This window comes from Corvus moneduloides, chromosome 17, assembly GCF_009650955.1.
Source record: "Corvus moneduloides isolate bCorMon1 chromosome 17, bCorMon1.pri, whole genome shotgun sequence".
In the NCBI taxonomy this organism is placed as follows: domain Eukaryota; kingdom Metazoa; phylum Chordata; class Aves; order Passeriformes; family Corvidae; genus Corvus; species Corvus moneduloides.
The window spans coordinates 3,109,186-3,134,199 of NC_045492.1; the positions used below are offsets into that span (position 1 = coordinate 3,109,186).

General features: G+C 49.2%; 2 protein-coding genes across 2 annotated transcripts in view; both read left to right on the forward strand.

Moving 5' to 3' along the window:
* The first annotated feature begins 9,713 nt into the window (after nt 1-9,713).
* On the forward strand, nt 9,714-18,933 carry LOC116452786 (ER degradation-enhancing alpha-mannosidase-like protein 2). Its single transcript, XM_032127490.1, has 11 exons — nt 9,714-9,918; nt 9,987-10,097; nt 10,172-10,211; nt 10,573-10,678; nt 12,018-12,143; nt 12,793-13,004; nt 14,147-14,288; nt 14,561-14,685; nt 15,395-15,539; nt 16,633-16,754; nt 17,667-18,933. The coding sequence occupies exons 1-11, from the start codon at nt 9,800-9,802 to the stop codon at nt 18,156-18,158; spliced, it is 1,740 nt and encodes a 579-aa protein (XP_031983381.1). The 5' UTR covers nt 9,714-9,799; the 3' UTR covers nt 18,159-18,933.
* A 1,648-nt stretch (nt 18,934-20,581) lies between these two features.
* Nucleotides 20,582-25,014, forward strand: part of TRPC4AP (transient receptor potential cation channel subfamily C member 4 associated protein) — a 35,636-nt gene continuing 31,203 nt past the window's right edge. The window contains exon 1 of the mRNA XM_032127489.1: nt 20,582-20,830. Coding sequence (XP_031983380.1) covers nt 20,597-20,830 — 234 coding nt within the window. The 5' untranslated portion in view covers nt 20,582-20,596. The remainder of the gene's footprint in view (nt 20,831-25,014) is intronic.

Consider the following 25,014-nt stretch of genomic DNA (forward strand, 5'->3'; position numbering starts at 1 on the left):
TCACCCGCCTCTGGAGCGCAGACACCTCTGATCTTGGTGGCGGTGCCGGCGTTTCCCGACAGCCCAGCAGTGACAGCAGTTGTGAGATGAGCTGGCCATTCACCTCACAGCACCCGCTGCACCTCTGCTGGCAGCACGGCTGGAGGCCACGGGGTGCTTCTGGGGCAAACTGGGCAGTTCAGGTGACACCAGCAGACCCTAAAAAGCCACAGCTCCAGCCTCTGTGAGGTGATCAGCCCCACAGCACATGGCAAACCTCAGGACGGGCTGCTGCATCTCTCGGCCGGTTCTCCACAGCCACTGCACAGGCCCCACAGCAGCCAGTGCAGGCAGCACGGGCACCCACGTCCATGATGCCCAGATGCCACCCAACCACAGCCAAACTCGCCCCAAATCTCAAGATATGTGGCAGTGCCTGGAGAAGGCACTGATGTACCATGAACTTCCATGGCTTTGGCCAAGCACCAGTGGCTTCCAGGAGTTTTGTTTTGTTTCCTAAACCCAGTGACAGGATCCAAGGGAGTGGCATGAAGCTGTGTGCTTAGGGTGGATATTAGGGAAAGGTTCTTCCCCCAGAGGGTGCTGGGCACTGCCCAGGCTCCCCAGGGAATGGGCACGGCCCCGAGGCTGCCAGAGCTCCAGGAGCATTTGGACAGCGCTGCCAGGGATGCCCAGGGTGGGGTTGTTGGGGTGTCTGTGCAGGGCCAGGGGTGGGACTGGGTGATCCCTGTGGGTCCCTCCCAGCTCAGGATATTCCGTAACTCTGTGATTCTATCTCAGCCCAGGTGATGCCATTCAGTTAAAGATCTCAGCTGTCACTAAGAAAAATGTTATGTTTCCAAACCAAGTGCAGGAAGGGGAAGTTTGAAAAGATCTTGGACCCTTTAAGTCTCTGAAACAAGGAGGAAAACAGGCAGAGTTTTAAAACCTTGTAATTTTGCAGCCCAAATGCTGATCGCTGTGTCCTGCTGGGCCCTCAAACCTAACACAGGGATTATTGATCATCTGCTGCACGGACAAGTGAGGACCCTTGCAGAGGACAATTTGAGTTTTCCTTGACTGCAGGTTAAAAGATTCCTCCCTAATCTGCAAAAGAAATCTCTCAGAGTGCTTTTCATTTGATTCTCTTTTCTATTTTCAGAGAGCAAGGGGAAGTTCCATAATTTCCAAAAGGTCATATTTTTCCCTTTCAGCTATGAAAGCAGCTCTTTCAGCTGCATACATGTGCAAAAATTCAGAAAATGTGTGTTGGTACAAGGTATTACCCACAAAGACTCATTAGATTAAAACATAGATAAGCATCATCTGAATTTTAACTGCATTTCACTTGATTCACTACATTTTTTGAGTGAATGATACATGAAGATGTTCTCCAAGATGCCTTTAAAACACCCAAGCATGGTCCTGTAAACTTCTAACCCATTTCTACTGTTAACCTTCATTGAGTTTTGTTACACCACAAAAAATAAAAAATCCAAAAAAACCCATCAAAAAACAAACAAAAAACAAGAAAAGGGGAAAGACAGGAAATGAGCCCAACCAACCAGGTCTCAAAATGAGCAAAATTCAACTCAGGCTAGTTGGCAAGAATCCTATCGAGCTTGGTCCCAAAAGTGCAGAGCATTGTTGTGGTAGGGTGGTACCTTGTTATTGTTATTTGCCTGGTGGGGCTCATCCAATTTATGAGAAATCACAACTGAAAAGTTGAGATGCACAAGCCACAGCCCTGAAATGTCTGACACAGACAAACAGAGGTGACACAGGCTAGAATGAGGACTGATGAGGTTACAGCTGATCAGTGATAAATGATATACAAATTAGAAATGCATTTTATCCTCAAAACACTGTAGGAAAGGTCCAAGAGAAGGCTCTGTGCCCCCACTGACCATGGTATCCTCTACCCACTCTGAGCTGCAGATAATGGTGCCACAATTGGTGCCTGGGTGTCCCTTTGTAACACTGCTGGTTTCTTCTTTGCACCCCATTAAAAAAAAAAAAGGGGTTGGGCTCAGGAGCTGGCTTTGTCCTGTGCTCAGTCATTCCCAGAGTGGACATCATCAACCTTCAGAGCTCAGGAGCTCTCCTGGCACACCAATGTTATCAGAAACCTGTTTTAGCAGAGCTGGGAGGTCACTGCAGGGAGTTTTGCACTGCCAGCCTGTCCTTTTCCCATCTGGGAGCCTGTCCTTTTGGAATCCACTGCCACCCTGTCACCTCACTGCCCTGGAGGAGCTCCACAGCTGGAGTGGTGACAAATGCTTCAACATATGCATTTTGTCTGGCATGAAAACAGAGCCAGCACTCACCTTCAAGGCTCTCTAGAAGGCTCTAAATAACATTAGCAGAGGAGAAATAAACATCTTCTTCAAGTAAGAGCTCAAGGAGCACTCCAGCCCACTGACATTTGAGGATTCACACAGCAGGAGCAGAACTGCCATGAAAACTGTCCTCTCATGACACGGACGCTATTGGACCACTCGCAGTAATTGTTAATAAAGACACACAGATTTCCTTAAAACTTATTTCCATGTTGGCAGCTGAGTCAGCTGCAGCCCTGTGGTCATTCCTGCGCCTGCAGCCAGCAGCAGAATGGGCTTTTCCCTGGGAGGAGAGGAGACCAGAGCACCACAGAACCACACAATCCCAGAATGGGTCAGGTTGGAAGGGACCACAGTGGGCTCATCTGTTCCACCTCCCTGCTCCAGCAGGGCCATCCCAGAGCACAGGGCACAGGATTGTGTCCAGTCAGTTCCTGAATAACTCCAGTGAGGGAGACTCCAGCCCCTCTCTGGGCTCTGCTCAGGGCTGGCCCTGCCCAGGGCAGCAGTTCTGCCTCCTGGGCAGGGCAATTGCCGGGCTCAGGCCCTGCCCGTGGCTCTGGTGCCGCTGCTGGGCCCCGGAGCAGAGCCCGGGCCCTGCCCTGAGCCCTCCCTGCAGCCAGGGACAGCCAGGGCTGAGGGCCCCTCTCAGCTGGGGCTCCTCTCGAGGCTGAGCAGCCCCGGCTCCCTCAGCCTGTGCTGGGCACGGAGCTGCTCCAGGCCCTTCCTCAGCTGCGCAGCCTCCGCCGGCCCCGCTCCAGGAGCTCCCTGGCCCTGCTGGGCTGAGGAGCCAGAGCTGGACACGGCACCCCAGAGGTGCCCCCAGGGCTGAGGAGAGGGGCAGGATCACATCCCTTAAGGGCTGAAGCAAAAGCAGCAGCCTTCCCAGGGCCCCAGAAGTACCTGGGGGGGCTGACCAGAGACGGACACAGGCAGCAGCAGAGAGATGTGACATCTCTTCCTGTGCCGGACATGGATGGACATCCGTGATGCTGTCACAGTGGTGGGGTTGTGTCTCACAGCCCTGTCCAGAGGGACAGGAGCTCTCTGGGCACACAGAGCAGGAACTCAGGGAAGCAAAACTGCATTCAAAACAGTTCTGGTTGACAGTGGAGGCAGCAGGTGGTTAGCCACCAAATCCTGCTCTGAAAAGCCACCGCCAGTGAAAACATTCTTGATTTTTATCAATAATCCCAAACTAACAACTGAAAACTGAAAGTTTTGCTTTTAAAGCAAAGTTGTCATTGTTTCGGTTCTTGACAAAGCACCAAACATTTGCCAGAGAGGTTTCAACACAAATACCTTGACCAGCACTTCATTTTCTAAACCACCAAGCATGTTCTGGGTGGAATATCTGTCCAGGCTGCCCCAGAAGTGGCCAGTGTGGGGTTGGTTCTCTCCATTGAAAGCTGTCTTTGTCCATGGCTTCTGCCAGGAAGCAAAAGGGGACATCAAAATGTCCCTGTGGTCCTGCTGGGAGGAGCTGCATAGCTGAGGTCTTAGAGGAGTCTGGATATCGCAGTCCCTGGAGAGAGGGATGTGGAGAGGACAGGAAGGAGGTCCCCTCCATCTCCTTCCACACTGCAGGAGGGGAAGAACAGCTCTGTGGGAATGAGTGTCAGGAAGGACAGGGTCAGGACCCACCCCCTCACCTGCAGAGTGAAGGTTTTAAGGAAATCAGCTTGCTGCTGGAATCCTTCTCATCAAACATGGATGAGACACGGAAAATGCCATTATGTAGATCCCCAGGAAAGGAGGCCAGGACCTCACCAGGAGGGAGTTATTCAGTGTGTGAGTGCAGAAAGGGGGATGTAAGTTTTGAAGGCACTGAGTGCCAGCAGCATGGACAAAAAAAGCAGGTGTTCATTGCAGAAAATCCAGCTGGGAATTCTCTCACAGCCAACCAATGGAGGACAGACAGGTCACAGAGCCTGAGCTGCATTTGGGCTGTATTTCATTGCCCAGATCATCACACCTCTTGCAGGGAGGAGTGAGGTGTGGCCAGCACATGGATCCCACCCAAATCCTGCCAGGACCAGACAGTGGTGCTCCTCAGGTGGCTCTGGCTCCTGTGCAGAGCTCCTGTGAGCCAGCCCAGCTGAGCAGGCATCCCCATGGGAGACATCACCAAAACTAGCTGGGCTGGGGCTTCCCTCTGCTCTGCCTTCCCACTCCAAACCATCCCCTTCCCAAGCACCATCACTTGGCCGTCACTTCCATTAGTGACCATTTCCAGAGATCAGTTGTGCTGTTTTCATGGAAATTCCTACTTCACAAAGCTGGCAATGGTCAAACATCACGGTAATTTTCACAGAGAACAATGCCTTTCAGGGTTTTCCAGATTATTACCCCAAGCAGGTCGAAACAGCACTCTCAGTGAGGAACTTACTCTTTACCCCGTGTGCTGGTTTAGCAAAAACCAGCATCAAACCTCGACACCCTGTCACTAAATAAATCTGGAGACAGAGGCAGCCATCAGGGTTGTCACTCAAATGCCTCAAGATGTGACACACACTGTGTAGCAGCCCTAATCATGAAATCCTAGGATGGTTTGGGTTGGAACTGACCTTAAAGCTCCTCTTGTTCCAAACCTCTGCCATGGGCAGGGACACCTTCCACTAGTCCAGGTTGCTCCAGCCTGGCCTTGGACACTTCCAGGGATGAGGCAGCCACAGCTTCTCTGGGCAGCCTGTGCCAGTGCTCCAAGTGGTTTTAGGGTATTTTAAAAGGCAAAACCAAGGTGAATGCTGGAGAAGTGCCTCCTCCAGATGTGCTCTGGTGTGGCTCTGTGCTGTTCACACCACACCACAGAACGGTGTCAGATTCTGCCACTCAGGCTCCTGAGTAAACCCCAGCCTGAGCCCAGACTGTCCCAGAGTGGCTGCTGGTGGTGCCCCACTTCCTCCCCTGTCCCTCCTCAAAACCTCAGGACAAAATTCCCTTTTCCCAAATGCCAGGGAAATCTCCCAGCAGCTCCAAACCGCCTCCCCCAGTCCTGCAGCCCAGTGTGGAGTCAGACACTCCTGCACACAGTCCTTGTCTTCAGCAGAGAAACAAACTCACCCCTGCCCTGACCTTTACCTAACAACAGGAGATCCTTGTTCACTGACAAGTTGCAGTGAATTTGTTTTATGTGACCATAAACTAGGGAATAAAATGTCTCTGCCACCTATGTTTCCAGAGAGCCATGGGAATTTTTTCTCATTGCTTCTCCCCACTTGTAAACTCAGCCCTTCTTATCAAACTCAGCCTTTCTATCCAAACTCAGCCCTTCTTACCACACTCACCGTGCTCATGTGAAAGGTGAGGGATCCTCCCAGACCTAATAACTATTGTGAGCTTCAGAGTCCAAATCCTGGCTGAGCTGGAGCCACTAACCAAAATTCCCAGCCCTTTCCCACTATGTGTAAGGGTAAATAACCCTTCTTGTCTGTTGTTTTTTTTTTCTTTACAAGAACAGTAAATGATGCAGAAGAACCCTGTGCAGACACCCCTGACCCTCGTGGTGCAAGGGGCTGACAGCAGACAGACCCTCACCTCTCCTGTGAGGATCTGCTCCTTGGCTGTGGGGACAAAATGAATTTATGTCACAGAAGTTCTGCCTGTCCTCTCTTTGCCTACAGGCACCACTCACCTGAACACCTCCAAATCTGCCTGGCACAAAAATATCAAAGCCACATTCTCCATGGGAAAATCCTCTCTTGGGTAAAGAAAATTAAGCCTCATTCACACAAGTGAGGCAGTTTTGGACTTTATCGATGCCAGGTAATGTGGGTGCCACTAGTCCCCATACTAAAAACCAAGACACGCTGATGCTAACTCAGTTTTATTTTTGCTTTCCCACTTGTCAAGATCCCAGCAGTGAGCCAGACTTGCATAAAACATTCAAACTCTACACAGAGCCTCAGTTCTTTGTGAACACAGTGCAAAAACTTCTGCATGGCCCAGTTTGGAAGAGACCTGGAGCAGGAGCATGGCTTAAAACCACATCACCTAAAGGAAGGCCAGAAACCAGGCAGCCCATCAGTTTTCTGTGTTTTCTGTCCGACTGTATTTTTCTCTTTTATTGTGTTAGTCAGGTGCTAAACAAATAAAATCAATTCTGAACTTATAAAAAGCAATTGGAAATGTCTAGTCTTTTATAGTGAAATCTTGACTGAATCAGCCCACAGATCTTGGAGAAAAATCAATCATCATTTCCATCCTGCTACGTGCGCTACTAAAATTAAGAATTGATGTTTGGCTGCAAAGGGAAATTATTTCAAGAGAACCACCTTAGCACCAGTTTTCAGTGTTCATAAACCTCCTGTTTACGGCTCTTCTCACAGCAGATGAACTCCTACATCCCACCATGAATTATAAATATTAATGAGGGATCCTGATTTACATACCGTTTCCATCTTAATGGGCATCAAAATTGCAAGCAGGGCAACAGCACCACTTATGGTAATAGCAAGTAGTAAACATGTCCCCAGACTAAAGAGGTCATAAACCTATGTTAAACACCCCTGTAATTGCAGCCTCTCCCATATCCAAACCAAAGTTCAGATGATTTTGCCAGTAGCCTTTCCATAAAGACAGAAAGCCTGGAGTGGGGCATCTGAAGAAGCACTTCACTCTGATGCAGCCTAAATATTTTAGCAACATGCTCTGCCCATTTGGAAGCACCACTCCCTACATCTTCTTTGATTTACTGCAGCCCAGCCTATGTTACTTGTATGATATAATGTGCACACCACATTTAATATCCTCCAGAATATGCCACAGCCACAGTGAAAGCCATCCCTTCCTCCAAATAATCTCCATCCCAGCAGCTCTATTTATTAATGAGCACACAGCTCATTTCCACGCCACCAGCTGGAAGCTGCTGTTTCCCCAGTGCTCAGGGGCTGTGCAGCACCAGCAGCCTGGGCTGTGTGGCACCCTGAGCACAGTGGTGTCCCCTCCAGCTCCCATCTGGCTTCCCACAGACTTTTCTCAGCCCAGCTGTGGTGGGGTTCGTGGTGGCCACAAGAGTCACCTTGCTCCAGTGGGGTTTGTAATCAACCTGTGGCTCTCAGGAGGTGCCTGGGAGGAGGCAGCCCCGTTTGCCCCCAAGATGCACCCACGGGGGGCTAGGCTGCCTAAAGAAGTGGTAAGGAGGGTGATGACCACTGCACCAAGCCGTTTTTTTTCAAGTTCTTCCCAACCAGCTTTGGTCCAGCTGGCTCTCCCAGCCGTTGGTTTCTTGCCCATCAATCACTGGATTCAGTCCCGCTTACACCACCCTCTGTTCATCCCTTCTTTTGGTCTTTGATTACTGCAATTAATACCTCTGATGTTGCCTCCCCGAGGCCACCTCCTCCGTGGCCTCAGGGGCAGAGCATTCCCACCTTCCCTGATGCCAGGGCAGGGACACTTCTTCTCCCTCTGATGCCAGGAGGGGGACACTGCACGGCTCTGCCTGTGTTTTGTCCTGCTTCTCTTAAATCTATTTCAAAAAGATTGCAGTCAACTTTGAGAACTGAGTTACTGACTTTGATAGGAAAATTACTGTTCCAGTATACAGTAAGTGGCAGTGCTCTAGAACACTGTTAAATCAGAGTCTGGAAAATGAGCTTTAATAAAAAGCATTCCAGTCACACACTGTGACAGCTTTTAGTGAAATCGGCTCCACCAGTTTGATTCTCCCACGAACACGGCGAGATACTCCAGCAGCTTTGAGCCATGGGATCAGCAAGCAGACACTTTTATGATAAATGGCCCCAGAAACCCAAATTACAGCTGCAGCAAATGAACAGTACGTTGAAATTACTCGGTGGCTTTCTGTCTGAGCCACCGTGCAGTTACCTGAGTGTACACTGACACCTAGTGAGACACAGGCTGCGAGCAGAGGGTGAACTGGGGTTATTTTATTAAAAAAACGTAAACAGCCAGCCCTCCCTGATGCTAAACCTCCTTGTCCATGGTGGGGTGGTTGGAAGTAAATGACCTTTGGGGTCTTTCCCAACGCAAATCATTCTATGAGTCTTTGGCTGCCGTGAGATTATAAAGTGTTGGGTTATTTCTGCCCCTCCCTCTCCTTCAAGCAAAGTGATCCAGTTTTGATTTCTAAATGCTGCACCTCTGCCACCCAAAGGGTTAATTCATCACTTCTCGTTTCTGCTCTCCCTGCTCCGGTCACCCCCTCCTCATCTACGGGCATAGGTAGGAAGAACAGCTGGGATTTGGTGTGGATGAATCCAAGTCTAAAGATGGAGGTGTAGGGAGAGCTCAGCCAATCGCTCTGGTGTTAAAATTCACCATTCTGGTTGAACTGCAGGGTGCCAAAATAGTGTAACCATGCTGGGACTGCAGGCTTGGGAGTCTTTCCTGGTGGGAGCCACAGCACTGACCACAGAATCACAGACCGGTTTGGGGTGGAAGGGACCTTAAAGCTCCTCTCATCCCACCCCCTGCCATGGGCAGGGACACCTTCCACCATCCCAGGCTGCTCCAAGCCCCGTCCAACCCGGCCTGGACACTGCCAGGGATCCAGGGACAGCCACAGCTTCTCTGGGAAGTTGCAAATAACCCCAGGGGACTCAGTCCCCTCCCAGGGAACCAGGCTGCTTTGAGTCCCGGTGTCTTGTCCACCTCTGCTCTGAGACAGGGGAACACACCGGATTTGAAGCCCAGTTCCAGTGCGGGAGGGTGGCACCACTCCAGGACTGCACAGATGGATTCGGGCCCTGGTTTCCAAAGCAGGTGCTGCTGCATCACACAAACCTCACCCGGAGCTGGGTTTGAATTACGGGGAGAAACAGCATGAGGAGGGCTTGTCAAGAGAGATGCTACAGGCCAGCAACCCCCCAATTGCTTCACGAGTATTCTGGACAGGATACCGACAGGAAACGCACAGGAGCGGTGCCAGGCACCACGCCCTCGTCCCACATGGGGCAAGCACCTTCCCGGGTGCCAAGACCTCGTTTTATGGGAATGTCACAGCACTCGTCGTCTTTATTTTGGGGCTTGAGAGCAGCACCTAAAGCGCTGCCCGCTCCGCCACTGCTCTGCCCACTCCGGAGTCTCTTTCCTGTCATTAAGACGGCGAGTTACAGCCTCCTGGGAGGTACCGCAGGAACCTCCCGCTTCTCCGCGAGCGGTTCCGGTGATAATTCCCGTAGTGAGAGCCCCACAGCCGCGCCCAGGCGGCAGCAACACCCCACAAGCCACCGAAGCCCCGCCGCTCGCCCCGCGCACCCCGCACCGCCCCGGATGCGGCCCCGCCGCGCCGAGCGCTTCCGCCAGCGCGTGCGCCGAGCTCTCGCCGCTCCTATTGGCTGGAGGGGGCGGAGGGGGCGGGGCCTGGGGGCGGAGAGTTTTCCCATTGGCTGCCAGGCGCGGGGGCGGGGCCAGGCGCGGGGCGGCCCTGAGGGCGCTCGGGGCAGGGGCACCGGGAGGGAGCGGGGAGCGCGTCCCGTGAGGGACCCGGGTGCGGGACCCGGGTGCGGGACGCGGCCATGCGAGGCCCCGGCGCGGCCATGCAGCGCTTCCTCTGCCCGCTGCTGTGCCTCTGGGCGCTGCGGCTGCCAGCGGGCACCAGCACGGCCGCCCGCGGGCTGGATGTCGCTTCCTACCGGTGAGTACGGAGCGGGCGGTGCGGGGCCCATCCGGGCCGGGGCTGAGCGCGCCGTGCTTGTGCCGCAGGGAGCGGGTGCGTGCCATGTTCTACCACGCCTACGAGCACTACCTGGAGAGCGCCTTTCCCTACGACGAGCTGCGGCCGCTGACGTGCGACGGGCAGGACACCTGGGGCAGGTAAGGGCTGTCCCTGGGATGGGGGATGCGCCGCCCCCCTCCGCCGGGTCTCACCTTGCTTCTCTCTTCCGCAGCTTCTCCCTGACTCTGATCGACGCCCTGGACACTCTGCTGGTGAGTAGGAGCCAGCCCTGAGTGCTCACAGCCTGCTCAAGGCCCCTGTGAGCCACCTGTACGCCTGGATTTTACGTGGTGGTGTCAAAAGTCAGTTATTCATTGACCTGGGAGCTTTGCATTTCCTTTTGTGTCACCCCTGGGAGGCAGGTGGCAGTGTCCCATTGCCCTCTGGAATAAAGAACTAAGGTGTGTGAAGAAAGCATTTTGAAGCAAGATGAAACTGTCAGTCAGTTTTTTAGTAATATCTGTTACTAATGATTTCACAAAATAGTAAAACCAAACTAAAATCAGCCCCAAGTATTGAACTGCTCTTTGTTTTCCTGTGAACTCTTAAGCCTGATTCTCTGTTTCCCTGCAGATCTTGGGAAATGTCTCCGAGTTCCAGCGAGTTGTCAATGTGCTGCAGGAGGGAGTGGACTTCGATATTGATGTCAACGCATCTGTCTTTGAAACAAACATTCGAGGTGAGGTGGGGTTTTCTGTAGGGTTTTGCTTGGGTTTCCCTTCTGTACGAGTCTCAGAGATAGTGGTGAGGAGGTGGTCAGAGGGAATTTGGGATGCGGAGTAACAGGACACATAAACAGAGAGAAAAATCCCAAACAAATGTCACTTCCTTTTAGTCTTTGCACGTCCCTTTTTGCTTCCTGTCTCAACACAAGCAGAAGTAGACGTGGCACTTTCAGTATTCTGGCGTGAGGTTTTCAGCATTGTAGTAAACATATTTTTCACTGAAAGAATACAGATTTTATCCTGTCATCTTTTGCATACTGTTTTGGATTAGAGATTATTAATTTCTAGGGTTATTCTTTTTTTTTTTTTTTTTTTTTTTTGAAAATCACAAAGGCCTTTGGAATCTTGCACTGGGTTGGATGCTGGACTGCTTCAGTGCCATCCAACTAAAAGACACTGTCAGGGCACAGAACTGTTACTTGTGCTTTTGTTGTTTCTCCTGCCAAATAATTGCTGAGCTAATTTTTGCAGCAGTGTAATTTCTCTGTGGTTGTTATGTGACCATAGACAAGCCTGTGAAATAGCTAATATTAGCTAATATAGCTGTATTAGCTATATAAGTAATAACTAATAGCTAAGTATAGCTAATAACTCACAGCTGCTGTTAGTCATATGAAAATTCTTGACTCTGGCCTAGACAGTTTTCTCCAAGGGGCTTAAGAACTTTACACAAATAAATGTATTGTCTGGAAGAAATGAAACAGAATTCCCCTCATAAAGGTTTGTGTTCATTATACTGGTGCATAATATCATATATAATTGATTCTGATAGTCTTCAGGGCAGTGCAGGCATAGTAGGGCAAGTAGGGCCTGATGCTTCTAAAGTAACAGAAGAAAGATATAGAATCTGAGAGTGGTTTGGGTGGGAAAACACCTTAAAGATCATCCATTCCACCCCCTGCCACCGGCAGGGACACCTTCCACTATCCCAGGTTGCTCCAAGCCCCATCCAGCCTGGCCTTGGACACTTCCAGGGTTGGGGCAGCCACAGCTTCTCTGGGCACCCTGTGCCAGGGCCTCCCCACCCTCCCAGGGAACAATTTCTTCCCAATATCCAATTTAACCCTGTCAGAGGGTCAGTTTGAAGCCATCACTCCACACGTTTCTGCTGTCCTGCAAACAAGCAGAGAGAAACAAATCTCTCTTCTTTTGTGACATTTGAATTAGGCTGGTAAGGGTGAGCCATCTCACTTTTTTCCCCCCTAAACCATGCCTCTGATAACGATGAGCGTAACTGGTGTGAGATTTCCTTCCTCCCCACATGGTGTAATGGAGTCTGATGTGCCCTTGCAGTGGTGGGAGGGCTCCTCTCTGCTCACCTGCTCTCCAGGAAGGCTGGAGTTGAAGTCGAGGCAGGCTGGCCGTGCTCGGGGCCTCTCCTGAGGATGGCTGAGGAAGCAGCTCGCAAACTGCTGCCAGGTGAGCCCCTGTCTGCTTTGTGTCACGGTGCTGGGGGTCCTGAGCTGGCTGCTGCCTGTGATGGGAGATGCACTGCTTGATGAGCCAGCTCATAAACCAGCCCTGAGCTCCAAGCAAGTTTAGTTTGCAGGGAAGATGTGGCTGTATATGTGCACACATCAGTGTGTTTGTTGCTTGTTGAGAGGAACTGTATTTAATATAAATAATAAATTAAGGCTGTGAGACAGCAGCTTGTAAAGACAAGAAGATGCTGCCTTATATGCTCCTTGTGGGCTGCAGCTGGGCTATGTGCCCTCGTGGCATGGCACTGTTCCCTTGTGTGCACCCATGGAGTGATCACAGCCTCAGTGTTTGCACTTTGCTGTCCAGTGTGGTTAGTGACTACCTTACCTGTGCTGTAAAAAATGTGGGGCTGCAGACTGCTGCTCTGGCAAGGTGGGAGATCCCAGGACCTTTCCGGGAATGGGTGTACCTTGGGACACCCTCTCTGCCCTTCCCAGGATCACACTCTGCTTCTCCTTTTGTTCTCTGCAGTTACTCCGGACCCACTTCCTGCCCATGTGCAGTGGGATGTGAGGCACATGTTTGCTTGAGAGTCTGTTAAACACAACACTGAGCACTTCTGTGACCCCAAAATTCTGTGTTTCAGCTTTCCAGACCCCAACTGGGATGCCCTATGGCACAGTGAACCTGCTGCATGGAGTAAACCCTGGGGAGACCCCAGTCACCTGTACTGCTGGAATTGGCACCTTTATAGTGGAGTTTGCCACCTTAAGCCACCTTACTGGTGACCCAGTGTTCGAGGATGTTGCCAGGAAGGCTTTGAAGGCACTGTGGAAAAATCGCTCAGATATTGGGCTGGTGAGTGAGGAATGGACTTGGAACGTGCTGGGCTGCTTTTTGTGTAGTTTTGTGGGTGCAATGCTAGGCATAAAAAAACCTCAACAGAGAGGAGACAGAATTAGATAAATAACCACAGTGCTCACAACTGGGCTGAAGGCTCGTGCTTGACATTGTTCCTGACACCTGCAGCATCCACATCTCTGCTTTACTGCAGCAGCCCAACATTATCCCATTGTTCTGGCCCACACCAGATGTGGCTGGGAGACAAATGCCTCCTGCTGGGTGCTGCAGCTTTTGTGAGAGCAGCTGTAGCAGATTAAATGAGAGGTCTGTCTGATGCCTGATGGGACAAAGGCCTAGGGAAGTGAACAAGAGCATGGCAAGTGCACTGAGATACTACCAGCCTGTACAGCTCTGGGGTTCAGGAATATCCAGAGCTGGGAGCATTATCTCCGTGTTCACTGTCTCCTGCTCTTTTCTACTGTTGCTTTTTTAACTTCTGTGAACTCTTGGTGTTGCATATGTGAAGTGAAACAGATTTATTTATACCCTGTGTTTATTGCAACAAATTATTCACACAGGCTGTGTGAAGAAATGGTTCCCTTTGTTTGCTTTGGGATTTGTTTATTTTTGATTTATACTCCAAATCCTCAGTCATTGCTGGCTTTTTTTCATGTTTGCTAAGAAAGACGTGATCATGTATTTAATTCTTCATCAGCTGGGTTTGTTCACAGGCTGAAGAGTGCCAGCATCTATTTAAATATTAACATGGCAGCTCTTGTGCCTTTGACATTCTTGGTCTCTATCTCTGTCTCTGCACCTCTCCATCCTTCTGTACTCTTTTGTAAGTTCAGAATTAGGACCAGACACTTCATGTTGAAATTGTGCATTTTTACAGTACATTATAGTGTGTTGTTTTGGCCAGTGAAGCATTGATAGTGGAAGAATAAAATGTTTATTATATATATAAAATACATTATCAGCATAAAAATGGTATTTTCTACAGTTTGTATTTCTCTGATGCTGATAAATGTGTTGTGTAATGGAGAAAATCGGTTGGACTGGACATTGTCTAGCTGTGAAACTGATGGTCTGATAAAAGGACCAGGATTCCTTGTGTCACTTCAACTCACTCTCTCCTTCTCCTTCACTCCTTCCAGGTGGGGAACCACATTGATGTGATCACTGCCAAGTGGGTGGCCCAGGATGCTGGGATTGGGGCCGGGGTGGACTCCTACTTTGAATACCTGGTTAAAGGAGCCATCCTCCTGCAGGACAAGGAGCTGATGTCCATGTTTTTAGGTGAGTGGTTTGTTTTCTGTGAGAAGGGGCCCAGCACCTGTGGCAGGAGGAGATGAAGGATCTAATGGGGCACATTCATGACTGTTCCTGAAGCCTTTGCTGTAATACTTTTGAACAGTCTGTGGTAACAGTTACCAAAGTGAGCGCCCTGAGAAGTCATTCAGCATGGCTCAAGTGAAAAAGGGGCTTCTTTCATTCTTGAAAATCAGCTTTTTTTTTTCTTTCTTTCTTTTTGTTACACATGGCTTACCTACTCATCTGTTTCTTTACAGAATATAACAAAGCTATCAAAAATTACACCAAGTTTGATGACTGGTACCTGTGGGTTCAGATGTACAAAGGAACGGTGTCCATGCCTGTGTTCCAGTCCCTGGAGGCCTATTGGCCAGGCCTGCAGGTAAGAGCTGTCACAGCAGCAGCATCTGGTGATTCTGTTCATCTGTCAGGGCTTGGTCTTCAGGAAGAAAGTTACAAATATAACCCTCATCTGTGCAGGTTTAAAAGTTTGTGTTGATCTCTGGTGAAATCTACCGTAGCCTCAGCCTATAGAAGATGATGCTGAAGAAAATGTTGATTTTATTTAAAGTCTACAAAAAAGTCTCCCATTCAGCATGATGGGAGGGCAGTTTTGTTGTAGCAAACTCCTCTGACAGTGGTCCCATAATCCAGATGGGAATGCAAGGAAAAGGAAACTCACCTCTCTTTTCTGTCACCTCACAAATGTTTCATTTGTGTGGATTTTTTCCCATCAAGAGCTTTGCTTTCTCATCAGTCTTCAGGTTTGGGCTGAGGCTTTATTATCTTCCCTAAGAGACTGCATGCTGGGATTGACTAAACATTTGAAGAAACACAGCCTTCTTTAAAAAAAATCAGAGACTTCATATTATTTCAGGTGTGGGAATGTGATCCAACAGAAAAGCAGCATTTTGAGTCTTACCTGTTCTTAAGGTATCCTGCCCCAGTATCAGTTACACCATCCAGACCTGCTGAAATACCCATTTCTGTCACTGGGTATTTCTTTGCCTGTAGGAATGTTATTGCATCAATTCCTGTGCTGGTTTTTCCTCACTCCCATGTTTTTTTGCTGATTGTTTCCTGTCTCTCAGAGCCTCATTGGGGATGTAGATAATGCCATGAGGACCTTCCTCAACTATTACACGGTCTGGAAGCAGTTTGGGGGCCTGCCCGAGTTCTACAACATTCCCCAGGGATACACGGTGGACAAGAGGGAAGGATATCCACTCAGGCCTGGTAAACAGAACTGAAATTAAATGGACATGGGCTCTTGCTTTAGCTCTGGTAGGGAGACCAAATGTTAGCAATATCTGCCCTCCACAATTTCCTCCCCAGTTTTGCCCTGACTCAGTTCCTGCACGGATTTTAGCAGGGATTTCCAGAGTCAGAGCGGCACATTTTGTTTTCCCCCACTCACAAAGGCAGGAAGGAAACAGGAAGCAAACCATAGTGTTAGTATAGAAAGGTGGCCTGGTAATGAATTTTGTTCACTGTGTGAGATTTGACATGTTTAAGTGTTAGATTGTCTGGCAGGGGGTGTTTCAGTCGTGAAATGCTAAAGGGACTGCTCGTGTCCTTTAAATCTAGGAAGTGAAAGTGAGTGTGAATAGACCACTCCAGTTCTGCTTGAGTTCCAGAAATAAACTCCTTCTAGTTGCACTAGTAAAGCTCAACATCTAGGAGGGATTCTGTGTTGTCTGTGATACTGTAATGAAATAATCTCTCTTTTTTTCTGAGTTTTTACAACCCTGACCAAAAAAAATTTTAACTGGATTATTGGGTCCATAAATGTAAATGAGAATAATTAATTTCCTTTTGGACTGAGTGTTCAGTCCACATCCACACTGGACAAATCTACCAAGAATACTCATCAGCATTAAGGTATTACAGGATAAAGACCTGTTTCTTTAGTAAATAAACACAGCATGGTGCTTATGTTGTCTCTATAGAGTATTTCCACTGTGTTGTTTAAAAACTATATTTTGAGGGTTGAATTTCTTGTTTGTAATCATTTCCAGAAGCTTTTCTTTTTAACTTTGACAAGTGATTATTAATCTTTTTGTCTCTTGCTCCTCTCCCACTCGCTGAATGTAGGAGAGAACATTAGTCACTCTTACCTGAGCTGCTGCAGGCTGGTTAGAGGGAATTTCTTTGTCGCACATCCTTAGGAAAAGCAAATCTGTGCTTGGAGCCAGAGGAAACACAAGGCAAGCCAGGCTGTTCACCTGATCATGCTGAAGTATTTTTAAATTAGTTCAGGGAATAGCTCATCTTCCTGTGTGTATGGTTTGATAATCTTTGTGCTGGCAAATGTCTGGGTGTTTTGCAGAGCTGATTGAGAGCGCGATGTACTTGTACCGTGCCACGAGAGACCCCACGCTCCTGGAGCTGGGGAGAGACGCAGTGGAGTCCATAGAGAAGATCAGCAAGGTGGACTGTGGGTTTGCAACTGTGAGTGCTAAATCATCTGCCATGTCAGCTAAAAAGGGCTGCTAAACATCAGCTTTCAGAAGGTGTTCTCATGAGTGATGTTTTGCCATTGAGTCAAGCGGTCGCTGTGGGCAAAACATGACTTTTTTCCAACAAGCCCCTTGTATTTCTCTGTGAAGCTGCTCTGGTGACTGCTGGTCTTGTTTCTGGTCGTAGCTTCCCTCACAGTGGGCCAAATTCTGTCATGGGCTGTTGCACCAGAGCCCAAAACATGGGAAAGCACCACAAGCTTCTCCTGCGTTTCTAGTAGGTGTTGCAGCTGAGCAGGAACGCTCTTGTGCAGGCTCCTCCTGCCAGGTGTGTGATTCTGCTTTCCCACTAATGCCTTGAAAATCTGGTCAAACACACAAGAAGTGCAGTGAGTGATTTCTATAATAGAGGATTTCAAACAAACTATCAAGCTCTATTTTACAAAAAAGTCTTTTAAAATATTGGGAGTAAGTAGGTAAAAGCCTTAAGATATTTTTCTTTAGCAGGGAAATGATGGGAAGCTCTTCTCCTTGGCCAGACTGAACTGAGGGCAGGTTTAAATGTTACGAAGAAATTCTTCCCTGTGAGGGTGGTGAGGTGCTGGTACAGGTTGTGCAGAGAAGCTGTGGCTGCCCCATCTTTGGGAGTGTTCAAGGCCAGGTTGGACAGGGCTTGGAGCAGCCTGGGACAGTGGAAGGTGTCCCTGTCCATGACGGGGTGGAATGAGATGGGCTTTAAGGTCTCTTCCAACCCAAAGCATTCTATGATAAGATACAGGGTGAGTTGGTGTCATACTGTGCTGTTTAACTGAAATTAATTCCAAGTTGTTTTTATTTTTCTCCCTAAATTCATAACTAACTGAATTTGATGTAACTGTAACCCACTCTATTTCTTCTCTTGTAGATTAAAGACTTGAGGGACCACAGGCTGGATAATCGCATGGAATCCTTCTTCTTGGCTGAAACAGTCAAATACTTGTACCTGCTCTTTGACCCAGACAACTTCATCCACAATGATGGCTCAGACTTCGATGTGGTGGTTACACCGTATGGGGAATGTGTCCTGAATGCTGGAGGGTACATCTTCAACACTGAGGCTCATCCCATCGACCCTGCTGCCCTGCACTGCTGTAGGAGGCGCAAGGAGGAGCAGTGGGAGGTGGAAGACTTGATGAGGGAGTTCTACTCACAGAAGAAAACCAAGAAATTCACTTTAAAAAGAGCTCCTGACCACGGTGAAGGGGAAAATGCAAAAGACCCTGGAGATGCCTCTTCAGAGAAAGCTGGAGAGAAGAGAAACTCTAAGAAAAGCTCACACTCCCTCCTGAGCTGCCCCAGTCAATCTTTTAACTCCAAGCTTGCAGTACTTGGACAGGTCTTCCTAGATAACACCTGATCCCCTTTGCACCATCCGTTTAAATTATTGAACTTGTTTCAGATTCTGGGAATATATTTTTATAGTTTCATAATGGAAAGTGTGGTATCTCACAATGTGAATTGTATTATGAAGTGAAACAACTTCTCATTAAATTCTGCTACTGCTCCTTTACAAGCCATGACTCAGATACCAGCTGGTAATGCTGTTGAGCTGCTGATCTCAAAGCGGTTGGTTGCCTGAATATCAAGCAGGTGTCCAGAAAGACAAAGAAAGGTCTACATGTTAAATGTACCTTTTTTATTGCATTTTGTGAGTTTTACAGGCTTACAGAAAGACTCCAGCTTATTTTGGTCTATAAAAATGACCCTGAGTTTCTTGTCATAAGGGAAAAAGCAGGAATGACTGTAGCTTCACTACAGCTGTCTCTGTGCTCCATCTGTTACCTCTGGCCACTTTATAAGCATGTAGTTCATGTTGAAAAATTGTTGGCCAGTGGAGAAAACCTGTTTATTTTGAGGTGAAGGCTCAGATTTGTACCTCTGGCAGGTCTTTTGGGCATGAAGGGTGGCGTGGGGGGAGAGGAGCACTTGGAACATGGAAAAGTGCTCAGTCCCCCTGTTTTCAGATGAGTGTGGGTCAGTACCTCCTGCTTGAAAACCACTTCAGTAAATGTCTACGTAATGTCTGGACAAAAAACTGAGCTGGAGGGTGGACAAGGAAGTGTTTGATTGATTCTACAATGTAGCTTGCTTTCTTTTTAAAAAATCTAACATGCTTATCTCTTATTTCCCCATTTCCTTCTTCTTTTTAACTTCCCCTTGGGCCCCACTTATTTCACTGCACCTCAGTCAGTGCAGCCACCCCCGGGGTGCCCCAGCTGAGCTGAACACAAGCCCCCTTGGGTGGAAGGGGACTCAGCCCAGGCTGAAACTGCAGCTCTGCCTTGGTGCAGGAGGCAGCTGAACAGATGTTCACAAACCTCGCTGTGTTCAGCTGACTGGGAAAATCCAAACCTTTAAATACATTATTAGTGTCTTTGCAACAGGTGTGTGCAGTGACCAGAAAAGGAGGAATCAGTAGTGTGACCAAGAGGTTTTCTTTCTAAAAGGGAAAACAAAAAGAGCCAGGCAGAAAAGTGATGGACTTTCTTCAAGCCCGCTGGAAAGTGAGGGGGCTGGAGCAAGCTACACATAAGCTACAGTCATTTGAGTGTGCTGGAGGTACAGGATAAATAAATCCCTGTGGCCAGGGAAATACTTAAATACAACTGAACCAGTGCCCAGTCTGTGCTGCTGTGTGGTTGCCTTGAGAAAGTATTTCTTTTTAATTGTTTTGACCTGTACTAGTGCTGTAAAGTTAAATTAAATTTCCATTTTATCCTTTGGGGTAGAAATCCTGTTCCAGTTGTGAATGAACTATGGTGAGAGATGCTTGCAATGTTGGACAGGCATATTGGAAGGACTGGTAACCTACAGAGGTTCTAGTTGTATCCTCCTTTCCCAAGGCAGCTGGGACAGCTGCTGACCAGGTATTCTGCATTGATGCAGCTCTTGCAGCCCTACTGAGAGAGAGGAGCCCCTAAAACAGGCATTGTTGGACAACGATGGAGCTCTTCTTAGTGGCTCCTTGTTGTCACCACAGGTTATCTTTTTATTTTCCAGCCATTCACATTTCACACGCTCTTCATTGTTTAATCTGTGGAAAACAAACCCCAGGCCTTCTCCAACAGCTTTGCTCAGTGCTGGGTCAGGTCCTGAATCTCTCTTGGCATTGTCCTACCTGTGAGGTAGAGGAAAATAAAGGACATAATGGGGCAGGGAGCAGATCTCCATTAGATCCCTCGTGTGACCAGGCAGTTTGGTACCCTCATCCAAGAACTTCAGCAGCAGAACCAAGGCGCCGTAGCCTTGGGAGTGAGATTGTCCCTCAGCACCGCTGGAGCTGAGAGAACTCACTCATCTGTCCATGGCTACTGTGAGTAATTGGATGGATCTTGATTAGATTCACAGATTCTTCTCAGTTGGAAGGCACCCACGTGGATGATCGAGTCCAACTCTAAGCCAATGGCCCAGACAGGAACTGAAACGTTGGTATTTTGACCAACTGAGCTAATCTCAGTTTAGTGCTATGGTCCGGGTGACTCAGAATAACACAGGACAGCCTCAGCTGTGCCTTGTTCCAGTGTTGCTCCATCTTACAAACCCTTTATTTTAACAAAAACGAACTCTGAGCGCAGTTCTCGGTGAGCTTTTCCTTACACGAAAAACCGTGTGGCTGGGCCTTGCTGAGAGAAATAAAGGTATCGCAGCGGACATAAAGGCACCCCGACGGACACACGGCGGGGCCCGGCGGGAGGCAGAGCCGCGGGGAGCAGCAGCGCGGAGGGGCCGCGCTGTCCGTCCCCGTCCGTCCGTCCGTCCGTCCCTCCCCCCCGGCGGGTGTCCCTTCCGCCCGCCATGTTGGCCGGGCTCCGTTCCCCGCGGCTGCGCACAAGGCGGAGCGGGCCGCGGGGAGGGCTCGCTGTTTGTGTCCCCAGCGCGGAGGCCATGGCGGCCGTGGCGGGGGGCGGCACCGCGCCCGGCTCCGGCTCCGGCTCCGGCTCCGGCGGGGCCCGCGCCGCGACCACCAACATCTTGGCGCAGCTGCGGCACGGGCAGCTCAGCGGCCGCGGGCTGACTCGCGGGGCGCAGGTAACGCGCTGCGGGCCGCCCGTGGGACCTGGGCCGGGGGGGGAGCGAACCGGGGAGGGCCGCGGGGCCTGGGGGAGCCGTGGGGTTTGGGGCTGGGGGTGCAGCGCCTCCTGGCCGGGCCTCTCGCCGAGCTGCATGGCCGAGGAGAGCCCGGCTGGCCTAGCGGGGCCTGCTCGAGAGAACGGCCGCTCCCAGCCCGGGCTCGGCGCTCCGGAGCTCCCCGGACGTGCTCGGGCTTTGCCCCGGTGCTGGAGGGGCGTTCACAAGGGTGTCCCGGTGCTTTCGTGCTCCGTATCCCGCCTCCCCGGCCTCAGCCGGGCTGCAGCAGCACCGCGGAGCAGCACAGGCGTTTGCCGAGCCGTTCTCCGCCTCTTCGGTCGGTGTGGCCTTCCCTGCAGAGAAAGGAAGCTCTGCCTGGGACTGTAACAATGCAGCATCGAAATTTAAACGTATTTCCTGGACAAAGGCAGCCTCGTGGTATTAGGGCTTAGGAGACATTTTAGCTCTGTAATGCAGGTGGTTTCATGAGAAGCTGCTCTAGGTCTGCTTCTTGTTTGTCATCTTTCCCAGTTGATGATGCTGGGAAATACCAAGGAATGAAATCAGCTCCTTACCCCGGGCCTGTGCCTGTCGCGTGCTGATGTTGGCTTTTTTTGAGAAGCTGCTCAAGGATAATTAATTTCTTTTTTATGGAGAATAATTGGGATTTTTCTTGCAGATTAAATGCAAAATGGAGCAAAGACTGAGAAAATGAAACATGAGATAAAGAACTCGCATTCACGTGCTGATTTATTGAGCTGAAGTATCTTAAGAGAGGTCAGATGGAATAAAATTTGGCATTTCTCTAATTTACTAGTGCAGACAACAGCATTTGCCTTGATAAACAAGGATTCTGAGCAATTATTAAGAGAAGATTTGTTCATCATGAGTTCCTGTGCCTCATTCTGTAGCAGAGAGGTAAAAGAGCAGGTGATTTTTTACAGCTCTTTTGTCCTTATTTTGCTGCTTCCTCAGCTACTAGTTTGGTTAATCCTTAAGAAGAGCCAGTAATTTGCGTGAATATAAACCTGTAGTGACTCTTTTGAAGGAACTTATTTCCTTGGGATTGTTTTAGGAGTGGATTTCCTATGACATGTGGACAAACTTTGTCTCACTGCCTTACCTGTCCACCTCTGCACTCTTTCTTTCATGCACCTCCTCAACCACTGCAATTTCAGTCAGGTAAACCTGTACCAACCTTACGCACCTCTGTTGTCTGTAGGATGGTGCTTCCACCTCTGTGCTTTGGTTTGCTTGAAAAACTCAGTGGTACTGCTTTCATTTCAGGCTTTTAAGCTTTTACAGCAATCAAGGAAACTTCTGCTGGTTGCCTCCTCCTTATAATGCCCAGAAAATGAGGTGGGGTTTTTGTTGCTGTGGCTTTATTTTGTTTTGTTCTGTTTCACTTGAAAAATTTTGGCATCCTTGTGCTGCCCTGAGAGTTAAAGCTTGGACACATAAAGCTCCCAGCACTTCATAAATGCTGTAGGAGGATGTTTTAAATCACTTTGTATGAGAGCATGGGGTGACAGTACAAGGGTAAATGGCTTCCCACTGCCCGAGAGCAGGGATGGATGGGATATTGGAAGGAATTCTTCCCTGGGAGGGTGGGGAGGCCCTGGCACAGGGTGCCCAGAGAAGCTGTGGCTGCCCCTGGATCCCTGGAAGTGTCCAAGGCCAGGCTGGACGGGGCTTGGAGCAACCTGGGCTAGTGGAAGGTGTCCCTGCCCATGGCCAGAGGGGTGGCACTGCATGAGCTCTAAGGTCCCTCCCAATCCAACCCATTCTGTGATTCCCTTGGACTAAGACGGGGAAAAACAACTCCCTGAATGGTTTTGAACTTTATATCCATGTTTCTGTGCTTTTACCCTGAATCAGTTTTTTTGTTTGTAGATGATCTAAATACAAAACACTTTGATGTAACTTTTAAAGAAGCACAAGGCAGTTTTGGCTGCTTTTTTTTTTTTTTAAGTTCTATTTTTTAGCAAAACATTCCCAGTTTTCCTGCAGTTGACTCCTCAGTGGCAGCGTGGGAGCCCTTGCTTACATTTCTCGACAGATTTGCTCCTGAAAAGCCTGAGAGCAGGTCAAGTTGCTGTGTTGAGGTCTAGAGCAAGTCATGAGAGTGTCCTTGAAGCTCTTTCTAGCTGTCTTTTGGAAGGAAGTTTTGGGTCATGTGCTGCCTGGACTGCACTGCTGGTGTCCTGTGGGGAGGGGAAACCCTTCACAAGATGTTAATTCAGGGTGATGGGGGAACACAGTTTCGTGCTGGGGTACCTGCCGTGGGCAGCAGTGGCATTTATCCTCGAACAAAGCTTTGTGTACTATTCTTAGGTGATCTCAAGATCCATTTTTGTATGAGGAAAGCTGGGGCTTAGCTGTGAGCTGGGATGGATCACTCCTGACAGGCCTGCATCTGAAAGTTTGTAGCTCTGATCTTGCAGGGACATAAAAGCATTTTTGACAGCAATAGCCCCCTGAATATCTGGCAGTTTTGAGGTCATCTGAGGCTCTGAAATCTGGATCGCTGCTTGTTCCTGCTGTGCTCACCTACCCTGAGCCCTTGGCTTCCTTGCCATTTGGTGTCTTGCTTTATTATTAATAATAAATTATTCAGAGAAAGGCAACAGAGCTGGAGAGTCAGTCATATGAGGAGTGGCAGAGGGAGCTGGGAAAGGGGCTCAGCCTGGAGCAAAGGAGGCTCCAGAGGGAACTTCTGGCTCTGCACAAGTCCCTGACAGGAGCGCGCAGCCAGATGAGGGTCAGGCTCTGCTCCCAGGGAACAGGGACAGGATGAGAGGAAATGGCCTCAGGCTGTGCCAGGGGAGGTTCAGGCTGGACATCAGCAGGAATTTCTTCCTTGAAAGGGTTGTCAGACATTGGAAAGGGCTGCCAGGGAGATGGTGGAGTCCCCGTGTCTGGAGATGTCCAAGAAACAACTGGACGTGGCACTCAGTGCTCTGGGCTGGCTGACAAGGTGGGGATTGGTCACAGGTTGGACTCTATGGTCTTGGAGGTCTTTTCCAATCTAAATGATTCTGTGATAAGACGTTGATTAGCTAAAGCAGATTACAGTAGATACTGCCATTATTTGTTCCTATATCCGTTTTATCCACATTGCTGGCATCAGCTGCTGCCCTGCACACAGGCCTCGGTGTTGGTATCAGATTGCATAACCTTGGATCAGGATTTGCCCCTGCCCTGAGCACAGAGCCAGTGCAAGGGGCTTTTGCAGGTGCTGGTGAGCCAGCAGCAGGAACAGCTTTCCAGAAGCAACACATTTCTAATAAGGAAGAATATTGGTTGTGAGGGGCCTGGTGTGTTGTCCTTCTCGGGGCACAGCTGTGCCATGGATCACAGGCTCTGGAACAGGGTTTGTGCTGCTGTTCCTTGAAAGCCAAGAACACTCTGGCTCAGCTGATCAACTCAAATCCCCTTAGCAAGAGGGTACACACTTCATCTGCTGCAAGCCAGCTGTGAACAATGTGGATATGGCTTGAAACCAGAAGATTTTAGGTGCAGCTCTGGGAATCCCTGTAGACAGAGCAGTGTAATAATGGACTAACAGGGATTTGTTGGCAAATTTACGTGCTCCTGGTGCAGTCCCAAGAGCTGAACGTCAGCACTGGTCTCACCCTCACACGATTGCCAAGGCTTAGCTGAAACAATCAGAATGGAAAAAAAGAGTCTATTTTTCCAGCTGTATTTCATGCTTTGCTATCCCTAGGAGCAGACACTTCCCTTAGCAGGATAGTCCCTATCCACTCTAAAAAAAGCTCTGTGGAAGGAGAACTTTTTCTTTCTCAGACATCCAGATTTCCAAAACCTCCTGCCATTGCAGGTTATCAGCAGGAGTGGCTTCCTAACCCTGAGAAAAGGTTTTGTTTTCGAGTCAGTTTTTTGTTTCCTCCTTACAACAGCACCAACAAACCAACATTCACGTGAATATAATCCACTTGAGTAGCTTTAATTGTGTGGGTGTTAGCAGGCTTAGGCCTCTTCAGGGGAGGACAGTGAGTGAATGTTGGAAATCCTGGACATGCTTTTATTATGTAACGGGACCAGAGCTCTGTCATGCACTAGAAATGCTCAAAAAGTGACTGTGTTGGACTTTAGTTGTGTTGGTGTCTGTTTTTTTTGTGTGA